The sequence below is a fragment of the Acomys minous genome (assembly GCF_964271855.1).
Source record: "Acomys minous genome assembly, chromosome: 1".
NCBI classification, from domain to species: Eukaryota; Metazoa; Chordata; class Mammalia; order Rodentia; family Muridae; genus Acomys; species Acomys minous.
Window position 1 is genome coordinate 96,174,787 of NC_140483.1, and position 11,522 is coordinate 96,186,308.

Genomic DNA, 11,522 nt, shown 5'->3' on the forward strand with positions numbered 1-11,522 from the left:
ACAGTTTGTTTCTAAGAAAACATATCTCCCCCTCTCTACATAGACCTGGATGTCTTAGAACTCACTAATGCAGACCAGGCAGGCCTCAAACCTCACCTGCCTCTGCCTCCTGAGTGCTGGGTTAAAGCTTGATCACCAAGATGACATAGAGAAACCCTGTCTTGAAAAACCAAAAATAAAAATAAAAATAAATAAATAAATAAATAAAGCTGTGTACTTGTCCTCATTTTTTTTTGTTTGTTTGTTTGTTTTGGAGACAGGGTTTCTCTATGTTATCTTGGCTGTCCTGGACTCACTTTGTAGACCAGGCTGGCCTTGAACTCACAGAGATCCGCCTGCCTCTGCCTCCCAAGTGCTGGGATTAAAGGCGTGCGCCACCATGCCCAGCTTTTCCCCACCTTCTTAAGTATCAAGGAGCCAAGCATTCTTCCTTAAGAGGCCTGTCAAGGCCACTCACTAGATCTTTGTTTCCTCTGACACCTAGCACAGATTCCTGGGCTTTTGGCATTGGTTTTTGATAGCAGAGCTAGAGAGATGGCTCAGTGGCTAAGAGCATGGAATTGCTCTCTCAGAGAACATAGGTTGGATTCCTAGCACCCAGGTCAGGTGGCTCACAACCTCCTGTAACTATAGCTCTGAGGACCCAACACCCCTGGCCTCCAAGGGCACCACACATGCATGGATAGCATACACACAGAACTTAAAATAAGTAATACAAAATTTTAATAGTAGCCTTAAAAGGTCTATTTCACAGCTTCCCCAGAAAGATTAATGTAGTCTTGTCCCCATACTCACACCTCAAGCTCTTGAGGTAGATGGTGGGGTGGGGAAGGGGCAGGGGCTGAGCTGGAGGTTAGTCCCCAGAATCCAACACCAAAAGGAAAGAAGAGGGGAGTTGGAGAGACAGAGAAGGGAATGGATGTTGGAAACAGAACTTTTTTTTTTTTTTTTGGATTTATTTATTATTTGGTATACAGTGCTCTGCCTGCACATACACCTACAGCCAGAAGAGGGCATCAGATCACATTACAGATGGCTGTGACCCACCATGTGGTTGCTGGGTATTGAACTCAGAACCTCTGGAAGAGCAGCCAGTGCTCTGAACCTCTGAGCCATCTCTCCAACCCTCCAGCCCCCAATATAGAGCTTTTTTTTTTTGAGACAAGGGTTCTCTGTGTAGCTTTGGCTGTCCTAGACTCACTTTGTAGACCAGGCTGGCCTCGAACTCACAGCAATCTGCCTGCCTCTGCCTCCCGAGTGCTGGGACTAAAGGTGTGAGCCACCACGCCCGGCCTGAAACAAAGCATCTTAAATAGCCAACACCCAACTGGTACGCCATGAATGAGCCTTCCCATTCAACCATGTGTAGTGAGCAGACGAGAGATAAATATGAAATTTTACTCAACACATACAAGAAGGGAAAGAGGGAAGGGAAGAAGGAAGGAAGGAAGGAAATGAAAAAGAAAAACGGACCATGAGCAAAGCCACTGGTTTGTTCATGGAGGCTTTCTGGAACTAGACTAGCAGTAAGTAGGCCGAGGGTCACAGGACCAACCTCATCAGTGGAGGAGTTATTTAGGTACAGTCAGTTCCAGCCATTCTCCAAAGAGGAGAAAGCAGGAAGAGGGGGAAAAAAAACACCCTTCCCACAGAGGCCACAGTTCAAGCTCCTGGAAGCTATAGGTCACAGGACTCCAACACTGATGTCTCAAACTCCTCAAGGAAGACGTCACAGGTAGGGGAATGGATCCAGCTCAAACAGGCTTCTAAATACAGTGGAAGAGACCTGAAAAGCAAGAATGGGATGCCGAAGAGTGAAAGATAGACACAGGCTTGTCACCCGCCCGACCCTTCCGTTCCTCACCGCCCCCACTAGGTCTCAGACCCACAAGCCAGCAAGACTCAAGTTTACCAGGCAGCTTCTTCCTGCGGAGGTTGAGTTTGGGCCTCTCGCCAGAAAGCAGCAGCCTCATTCTGCCGGTCCAATCTTTTGAGCGTCTGAAGCAGGTAAAAGGAGCCATCTCTACTGCCTATAGCCCCACCCCAAGGTACAAAGACTTAGAACCTGATATAGCCTTAGGCATCGTTCCCCGCCCCCCCACCCCAAGGGGAAACAGACCGAGAACTAGAGAGGAAGTTATCTTGTCCACACAAGAAACCAAAACTAGATTATTCATAAACAACCTCTCACAGAGGCCACTGCCCGCCCAGCACAAAGTGTTCAACTGACCCCCTTCCTACAAACCCATGCCCACATTGTCCAGATCTCAGGACGATGGGGGAACCCGGGAACTCTCAGGAGCCTTGCACGCATACCTATTTGTGTATGCACACACAGCACCCCCTGTGCTTTATTCCTGTCTGGGAACACCACCATCCTTACACTTCTGTTCACGAGCCACACCCTCTTACACACTACCAATGCCTCGGAGTATACACACCTGGGCATATCTGCACACTGAGGAGGAAGTCACTTAAGGCTTTGGTGTCCTGGCCAGCAGCTACCCATTCCAGCCCACGACTAATCAGAGCAGCGACTCGGAGCTGTTTCAGTGTCACCTCAGAGCTGCATTTCTGCTCACAGCTGGAGCCTGCACCTAGAGACCACCAGCCAGGTCAGCAACTACCCTCCCATCATACCAGACACAGTCGCCAACACCTCCCCACCCCCAGTTCACAGTCGCCAACACCTCCCCCCACCCCCAGTTCACAGTCGCCAACACCTCCCCACCCCCAGTTCACAGTCGCCAACACCTCCCCCACCCCCAGTTCACAGTCGCCAACACCTCCCCCCACCCCCAGTTCACAGTCACCAACACCTCCCCCCACCCCCAGTTCAGTCGCCAACACCTCCCCCACCCCCAGTTCACAGTCACCAACACCTCCCCCACCCCCAGTTCACAGTCACCAACACCTCCCCCCACCCCCAGTTCACAGTCGCCAACACCTCCCCCCACCCCCAGTTCACAGTCACCAACACCTCCCCCCACCCCCAGTTCACAGTCGCCAACACCTCCCCCACCCCCAGTTCACAGTCACCAACACCTCCCCCACCCCCAGTTCACAGTCGCCAACACCTCCCCCCACCCCCAGTTCACAGTCACCAACACCTCCCCCCACCCCCAGTTCACAGTCGCCAACACCTCCCCCACCCCCAGTTCACAGTCACCAACACCTCCCCCACCCCCAGTTCACAGTCACCAACACCTCCCCCCACCCCCAGTTCACAGTCACCAACACCTCCCCCACCCCCAGTTCACAGTCGCCAACACCTCCCCCCACCCCCAGTTCACAGTCACCAACACCTCCCCCCACCCCCAGTTCACAGTCACCAACACCTCCCCCCACCCCCAGTTCACAGTCACCAACACCTCCCCCACCCCCAGTTCACAGTCGCCAACACCTCCCCCCACCCCCAGTTCACAGTCGCCAACACCTCCCCCCACCCCCAGTTCACAGTCGCCAACACCTCCCCCCACCCCCAGTTCACAGTCGCCAACACCTCCCCCACCCCCAGTTCACAGTCACCAACACCTCCCCCACCCCCAGTTCACAGTCACCAACACCTCCCCCACCCCCAGTTCACAGTCACCAACACCTCCCCCACCCCCAGTTCACAGTCGCCAACACCTCCCCCCACCCCCAGTTCACAGTCGCCAACACCTCCCCCCACCCCCAGTTCACAGTCGCCAACACCTCCCCCCACCCCCAGTTCACAGTCGCCAACACCTCCCCCACCCCCAGTTCACAGTCGCCAACACCTCCCCCCACCCCCAGTTCACAGTCGCCAACACCTCCCCCACCCCCAGTTCACAGTCGCCAACACCTCCCCCCACCCCCAGTTCACAGTCGCCAACACCTCCCCCACCCCCAGTTCACAGTCGCCAACACCTCCCCCCACCCTCGATCCCCAGTTCCCATCCCTCCTAGCATCCTCCCCAACTTTTTTTTGTTTTGTTTTGAGACAAAGGTCTCACATAGCCCTGACTAACTCAGAACTACTCAAGAGATCCAACTGCTGGGAGTGCTGGGAGTGCTGGGATTAAAGGTTTGTGCCCAGCATGTCCCCTTAAGTCCCCCAGTCCGGTAGACTTGGGTACAACAGAAAGGGAACGAACACACCACTTCTCAAGAGTTAAGACAAAGCAACAGCACTTGGGAGGCAGAGGCAGGAGGAACAAGAGTCCAGGGTCATCCCTGACTAAAGCTTGAGGCCACCCTGCTCTGTATGAGACCCTCTTAAGATGAAGAGGAGGAGGAGGAAGAGGAGGAAGAGGAGGAAGAGGAGGAAGAGGAGGAGGAGGAAGAGGAGGAAGAGGAGGAGGAGGAAGAGGAGGAAGAGGAGGAAGAGGAGGAGGAGGAAGAGGAGGAAGAGGAGGAAGAGGAGGAGGAGGAGGAGGAGAAAAACAAAAAGATTAAATCACCTTGTTCTTTGTCTTCAGGCAGGGCCCGAAAGAGCAGCTCAAGGCACCTGAAGTGGGATATAATAGCAGAAATAAAGAACCAACTTCAGCGCCTGTAATCCCAGCACTCAGGAGGCAGAGGCAGGCGGATCTCTGTGAGTTCGAGGCCAGCCTGGTCTACAAAGTGAGTCCAGGATAGCCAAGGCTACACAGAGAAACCCTGTCTCAAAAAACAAAACAACAGCAAAGAACCAACCCGAGATATTAAGGTAGCTTCTAAGAATAAAGCCCACCAGCCCAGGTCCTGTCAGAAAACCATCCTTCCATACCACCCATGACTGTCTTTCTGGACTCACTGGCTAAATTCACTAAGTGCCTCTTTTCGAGCGTTTAGTTGTGACCAGGCTTGGCCCTGAAGCAGGTGGGTGGCAGAGACCCAGATCGGGCAGTACGGCAGTTCTTTGGTTCTTCTTCTGGCATTTTCCCACAAGGAGGGCATCTTGGGAAGCAGAGCTGAGGTGCGGCTGAGCAGCTCCTCGCACACAGTCAAAGCATCCAAGGCTCGGCCTGCCTGAATCAGTGCTGCTGCGGCCTCCAGACACAGCTCTGGCACACAGGGCCCTGGAGAGGGGGTGGGTGGGGCGAACTGGGACGGGAGAAGGATGGGGTACCTTGAAGTGGGATGAGCCATCACCCCTAAGCTCTTTACTAGGCCCCAGTACCAGGCAGAGAGAACTGGTCCCCCAGGGAGCCCAACAAAGGTGGGGGTGGGGGTAGGGGGATGGGGGTGAGGGTGGTCAGAGGGCCCAGCCCTCCCACCTAACTGCAGAGAACCTTAAGACCTACCCTCGGCTCTGAGCCACCCAGCAACATAGCCAGCAAGTCCAGGTAATGCTCCGCAGCATCTGCCGCCCTGCAGAGTCAGTGAGCCTGTGAAGGTTCAGCAAGGACCCTGACTCCCCCAAGGTTGCAGTGAGGGACAGCTTGGGTCCTGAGGTGTAAAGGGGAGAGCAGGTCTGGGAGCTCCAACCTTGGCTATTCTGTGGGGGAAGGACACTCCGGCATTTCAAATAGGAGAGGTTACTGTCTGGACGAGGACTCCTGCTTTAAGGGAGGAGGCTAACAGTGAGGACCTATGTCTTCCCAATGCTTAATTCACATATAAGCGATCTCACTAGAGGAGTGGGGGGTGGGGCACACGGCTCAGGTGTAAAGCACTTGTCATGCAAACATAACGAGCTGAGTTTAGAGCTCCAATTCTCTTGTGAAAATCCAGTACAGCAAAACACTTTGCTTTATGAAACAGGGTTCCTCTGTGTAGCCGTGGCTGCCCTTGGAACTTGCTCTGTAAACCAGGCTGGGATCAAACTCAGAGATCCACCTGCCTCTGCCTCCCCAGTGCTGGGATTACAGGCGTGCAGGTGCCACCACTTCCTGGTAGCAGTACATATATACTTTTTAAAGATTTATTTATTATTAATACAGTATTCTGCCTGCACGCCAGAAGAGGGCACCAGATCTCCTGTACAGATGGTTGTGCGTCACCACGCGGTGGCTGGGAATTGAACTCGGGACCTTTGGAAGAGCAGCCAGTGCTCTTGACCTCCGAGCCATCTCTTAGCCCCAAGCGGTACGTATTTTTAAGCACAGCACTTGGGGTGAGAGAAGAGTTAGAGACAGCTAAATCATAAGGCTTCAATGCTAGGCAGTCTAGCCAAAACTACCGCACTCCAGGTACACAGAGAGATCCTGTCCAGGAGGGCACAGGCGATGACAACAGAGGAAGGTACCTAATGTCAAACTCTAGCTTTTTCTCACACCAAAAGAGCAGAGCAGAAGGCCCCCCCAAACCCTCACACATCCACCACACACCCCAAAGATAAACAAGACTTTGGAAAGAGAATCACATGGGCAACAGAGGCATCAGACATGGGAAGCGGGCTCGGACGAACAGCGGGAAGTCTCACCTCCCTGTCTGTAGGCATCGACTTGCTAGCAGGTGCTTGGCCTGGCTCTGTGTGCCATGATGAAGAGGAGAGGCCGGGTCTGGTTGTGGAAGTAGAAATTCTACCTCAATGAGAAGTTTGAGTGCTTCAGAACTATGGGTGGCACTCAAGGCCTAAAATAAATAAATAAATAAATAAATAAGTAAATAATAATAGTAGTAGTAGTAATAATAGTAATAAATAATAATAATAATAATAGTAGTAGTAGTAGCAATAATAGTAATAGTAGTAGTAGTAGTAGTAGTAGTAATAATAATAATAATAATAATAATAATAATAATAATAATAATAATGTAAACCTTTGAAAACCACACTTTTCTGTCTGGACGAGTCACCCCAAGACAGGTACCTTGGCACCCTTCCATGAGGTGTCTCCACCTGGATGCTCCTCACCTCAACCAGTAGCCCCAGACTCTCCAGCTCTGCCGCTGTGTCTCCTAGGTGCCGGTACACTCTGGAAGCCTCCAGAAGCGGAAGGACACAGGTTGTCCCCACTTTCAGGGCTTCAGTCAAACACAACAGCGCTCTCTGTGGACTTCCCTAATGTGAAGAGAAAGAACAAGCCTCGGCTACCAGAGGGAGCAAAGCGTGATGCCCAGGGCTTCCCCAAAACCTTAGGGCGCTATCTTTACCATCTTTCGGAGACACGTGCCCAGTGCTGTGTACACCTGGACTAACACAGACGGTGGACACAGACCTGAGGCTGCTTCCTTCAGGCTGCTCTGTGCAAGGGGTAGGCTTCCCGTAATTAGCTCCCGGAGGCCTGGGGGGAATCATGGTACAGGCTCAGAAAAACAAAAGGTACAGGCAAAGGGGCATGGTGGGAAAGAGGAACCCAGAGAAACCCCAAGGAGAGACAGAGAGCATACGCCCACAGGATCGGTTAGAGACAGAAGGGATGAATCGAGCTGCTAGACCTTGGCGGCAGGCAAACGCTGTCAGAAGGACATTCCTCAATCCCTCGGCATCCTGCAGCATCAATGGGGCACGTGACTCCTCCCCTGGAGGGCTCCAGGACTTTAGCAGTAACAGCAGATCCTCAGAGGTCTCAGTCTGGAGAGATGACAGCCAGAAGCTCTAGCCCCGAGCATCCGTCCCTATTCTGTCAGTCTACCCCACCACCGGCTTTGAGCTCAAGAGTCTTTACGTTTACTGTTCCCCCCATTGTAAGAAAGACAATGATGGGCAGGGGAGATGGCTCAGAGGTCAAGAGCACTGGCTGCTCTTCCAGAGGCCTCAAGTTCAAATCCTCAGCAACCACAGGGTGGCTCACAACCATCTATACATGAGATCTGGTGCCCTCTACTGGCCTGCAGGTGTATATGCAGGCAGAATGCTGTGTGTGTGTGTGTGTGTGTGTGTGTGTGTGTGTGTGTGTGTGTGTGTGTGTGTTCTATTTCCAGATAAAAAGTAAAAAAAAGTATCGCAAGATATTAGATCACACTCTGAACTCTGAGATTGCGTTTTATTTACTGAAAAAAAACAAAACAAAACTGTTTCTAGTTGTGGTGTGACTCAGCCCTAGCACACACCTTTAACCCAAGAACTTTCTGCTTGAGTGTTGTAAACAGGATTAAATAAAGTCAACCCTAGGTCAAGAGGCAGAGCAAGCAACCAGTTGACAGTTGACAGCTGACTCCCTAGCGAACATGGGATTATTAAAAAGAAAACATAGAAAGTGAGAGAAGATCCACAGGAAGTAGAAGGAAGGGGCACTCAGGTTGAGAGGTTTTTGAGAAAGCATCGGAGGCGACAGTCCTCTGGGATGTCAGCTGAGGAGGAAGGTCAGCTGGGGGTTTCCTCTGCCTCCCTGAACTATCAGGCTTTCACCCCGGCATCTGGCTCCCAAGTTGTTATTGGTAAAAACCGAATTTTTGTTAAAAGCAACAAAGAGGAAGTCCAGCATAGGGGCGCATTTAATCTCAGCACGTGGGAGGCGGGGGGGGGGGGGGGGGATCACTGTGAGTTCAAGGTCAGTGTGGTCTACTAAGCCTGGTCTACAAAGTGAGTGCAGGACAGCCAAGGCTACACAGAGAGACCCTGTTTAAAAAAAAAAAAGATGCATGGTGGTTCACACCTGTGAATCTCACTGGAGGGGCTGAAGCATGGAGGTCTGCAGTGAGCTTGTAGCCTGCGTACACAGTAAGAGCCTGTCCCAAAAACAAAGTGGGAGGCTTGGCATGGTGGCACCCTCCTCTAATCCCAGCACTTAGGAGACAGAGACAGGTGGGTCATTGTGAGTTTGAAGCCAGTCGGGTCTACGCTAAAAACTAAGGCTACTTAATGAGATCGTGTCTCAAAAAATGGGCGCATGCGTGTGCATGTGTGTGTGCGCGTGCATGCGTGCATGTGTGCATGTTGTGAAAAAGATGGCTCAGTGGTTAAGAGCACTTGTTCTTACAGAGGACCCAAGTTTGGTTCCTATCACCTTCATGGTAGCTCTCTAACTCCAAGATCTGATGCCCTCTCCTCACCTCTGTGGGTACCAGGCATTAAAATGACAAACACACACACACACACACACACACACACACACACACACAGGACAAACACTCATACACATAAAAATAAATTTAACAGAATAAGAAGGCAGGCAGGAGGGGAAGGAACAAAAGGTAGAGTGCTTGCCTAGCATGTCTGGAGCCCCAGGTAGAATGCTGTAGCACTCTGGGATGGGAGGATGGGGTGGGGGAAGGGGAGGGGGGGGAAGGGTGCGGCTAGGTACATCCATCCTCACTCCCCCACTTACCTGGCTGCCATTCAAGGTTTGTAACAGCAAAGTCAGGTCCCCGAGGTGGTCAGTACTCATCCAGAGGCCAGCCTGAAGGCCGGCCAGGCAGTGTAAGGCGGGCAGCAGCTCCGGCAGAAGGGAGGAGGCAGAGAGGACAGACTGCCACTGCTCCCTGAGTCCCTGCTGCGATTTGGGTGTGGGCTGATCCTGGGTCTCCAGCACTGTAGAGCACACACAAACACACACGCACGCACACACAAATCCATCTCTCATCTCCCCACAATCTCTGGCTTTTCCTTTCTGCAAGAGCCCAAAAGACTACAGTGATCTGAGGAACATTACAGACATCTCTGTCTGTGGAGGTGACAGGTTTTTGTCCCTCACATCTCCACCTACCCACTGCCAACCCCTGGCCCAGTCTCACCCCGGAATCGAGAGCAAAACCTACCAGTGGCGTGGGAGGCCTTACCTCTCTCTAGGCCCTTCTGAACATCCTGGGTAAGGTCTTCAGTGAAACTCCGGGCCAGGCTCACCTTCAGGATTATATAATTACAGGTGACACTGAGCTCCAAGGTGAGAGCAGGAACAGCAGCGGGGAGTCCTGGAGCAACAGGATGCTGGTCTCACAGGCTGTCCCATGAAACACAGGCCAAATGGTTTACAGTCCAAGGACCAGCCCCACTCCAACCAAGATGGCTTCAGTAAGGAGTTCATCTTTGGCTCAGATGACTAGGAAAAGAGGAGGGAGTTCTCTAAATCTCTTGGGGGGGAAAAATCACTTCTTCAAATGTTGCAGTGTGTGTGTGTGTGTGTGTTGTGTGTGTGTGTGTGTAAGGTGAGAAGGAATTACCCTATTGAAAGACAATTTCAGCCAGGCTGGTGGCACACGCCTTTAATCCCAACATTCTGCGAGGTAGAAGCAGGCAGATCGCTGTGGGTTCGAGGCCAGCCTGGTCTACAAAGTAAGTCCAGGACAGCCTAGACAGAGAAACCCTGTCTCAAAAGACAAAACAAAACAAAAAAAGAAAGAAAGAAAGAAAGACACTCTCACTCAGTCTCTTTTGTGCCTTAAACAGGACTCCCTAACCTGCCCAGAATAATCACCTCAATCCCAGAACCGCTTAAGAGAGGTTGATCTTTAGCAGCTGAGGAGGCGAACTGAGCTCCTGCTATGTCCTTCTTACCTCGCAGAGTGAGGAGGAGCTCCCTAAACCCTTCCAGTATGGCTTGGGCCAATTGCTGTCGCCTCAGAGAAGGACGAGAATCCTTGGTCAGCTGCTGAAATCAGGAGGGCGCCACTGAAGATCAGTCCTGCTACCTCATAGCAGAGACAAGGGATGGGGGTGGGGGGCACGTTTTCCAGTCACTTCTGGTGGTTCTAAAGACTGAGGTCAACCTCGGTTCCCCTACCCTAGGCTAGGGTGAAACCACTGCAAACTCGCTTTCTGGGATCTTGAGCATACAGGGCGAGGGTCCCAGCAACCACCTTACCTTAGCCTGTCCAACCAGCTGGTCATTCTTTTCCCTCCACAGGTCCAGGCTATTGGAAGATAGTTTGGGGAGGGCTGGACTGACCTGGTTGGACATGGTCGCCGAGGTAGAAACACCGTTACCCGGAGAGGTCTTCTGGTGGGTGAGAGTGGTAACCCCCCGGGATGCCTTCACCCTAGCCCCAAACAGGCTGCCCACTTTTGCACCGCGCCCCTGATTGGCCAGGCTGCAACACTCTCGGCCGCGGTTGGTCGTCTTGTTCGAGAGTCGGTTCCGCGGGAAAATGAAAAGAAACCCGGAACAACCAGATGGGGAGACAGAGGCCGGCCACAGGACAGGGAGAATCTGCTAGTCTTGCGGGAGCCTCCGCGGGAGCTGGAGTATTGAGACTAGGTTAGGGGAAGCGAGTCTCGGGACCTAAAGTCTCTGGCCGCTCAGCTTTGGAACCAACAGCTGCCTAGGTTTCCCGGCACGGTGGCCGGATGATGGCCCGCGCGGTGCATGCTGGGGGTTGTAGTACTGTGGAGAGCGCCCATGAAAGGATTCCTCACCCCCACACCCCCACACCCTCACACCCCTATACCCCCACCAAGGACAGGTGACTGAAGCCCTTGGTAAATCTTCACATCCTTTCTCTTTGAGCAAAAAGCCAGGGGGAAACCGAGCGGGGGTGGCGCACGCCTTTAATCCCAGCACTCGGGAGGCCTACAGTGCTTTCAAAACAAAAACAAAAACAAACAAGCAAAACAAAACAAAAACCCTACAGTTCTCCCATGTTTTCTAACCAAGGAAACAAGTTGCAAACTTCTGAGATGCATTTGTTTAATTTCGTTAGAAATGGGTCTTTTGCCTAAGGAGTAATGCCTTAGATTCTACTACTTTTGCCTATCA

At 52.2% G+C, this 11,522-nt stretch overlaps 1 protein-coding gene across 4 annotated transcripts; it reads right to left on the reverse strand.

Moving 5' to 3' along the window:
- Positions 1–1,384: 1,384 nt before the first annotated feature.
- On the reverse strand, positions 1,385–11,099 carry FANCG (FA complementation group G). Of its 4 annotated transcripts, none has more exons than XM_084795622.1 (14): positions 10,716–11,099; positions 10,325–10,415; positions 9,610–9,741; positions 9,159–9,361; positions 7,327–7,462; positions 7,042–7,172; positions 6,803–6,949; positions 6,371–6,522; positions 5,250–5,316; positions 4,760–5,049; positions 4,425–4,471; positions 2,442–2,597; positions 1,913–2,030; positions 1,385–1,786 (listed from the first exon to the last, which is right to left on the reverse strand). In XM_084795622.1, exons 1-14 carry the CDS (start codon positions 10,725–10,727, stop codon positions 1,678–1,680), a joined length of 1,791 nt encoding a protein of 596 aa, XP_084651748.1. In that variant the 5' UTR covers positions 10,728–11,099; the 3' UTR covers positions 1,385–1,677. The 4 variants fall into 4 exon arrangements, with proteins under 4 accessions (XP_084651748.1, XP_084651747.1, XP_084651746.1 ...); XM_084795621.1 differs by having other exon boundaries at positions 10,325–10,418; XM_084795620.1 differs by having other exon boundaries at positions 10,632–11,099.
- Between the last annotated feature and the right edge of the window lie 423 nt (positions 11,100–11,522).

Bases quoted from the DNA above. Each gene is read 5' to 3' on its own strand.
- FANCG (XM_084795619.1), bottom strand. From the start codon at position 10,727: ATGTCCAACCAGGTCAGTCCAGCCCTCCCCAAACTATCTTCCAATAGC. The intron at 9,362-9,609 runs GTAAGGCCTCCC...TGTGCTCTACAG, and splicing joins TCAGAAGGGCCTAGAGAGAG to TGCTGGAGACCCAGGATCAG. The intron at 6,950-7,041 runs GTAAAGATAGCG...TCTTCACATTAG, and splicing joins GCACGTGTCTCCGAAAGATG to GGAAGTCCACAGAGAGCGCT.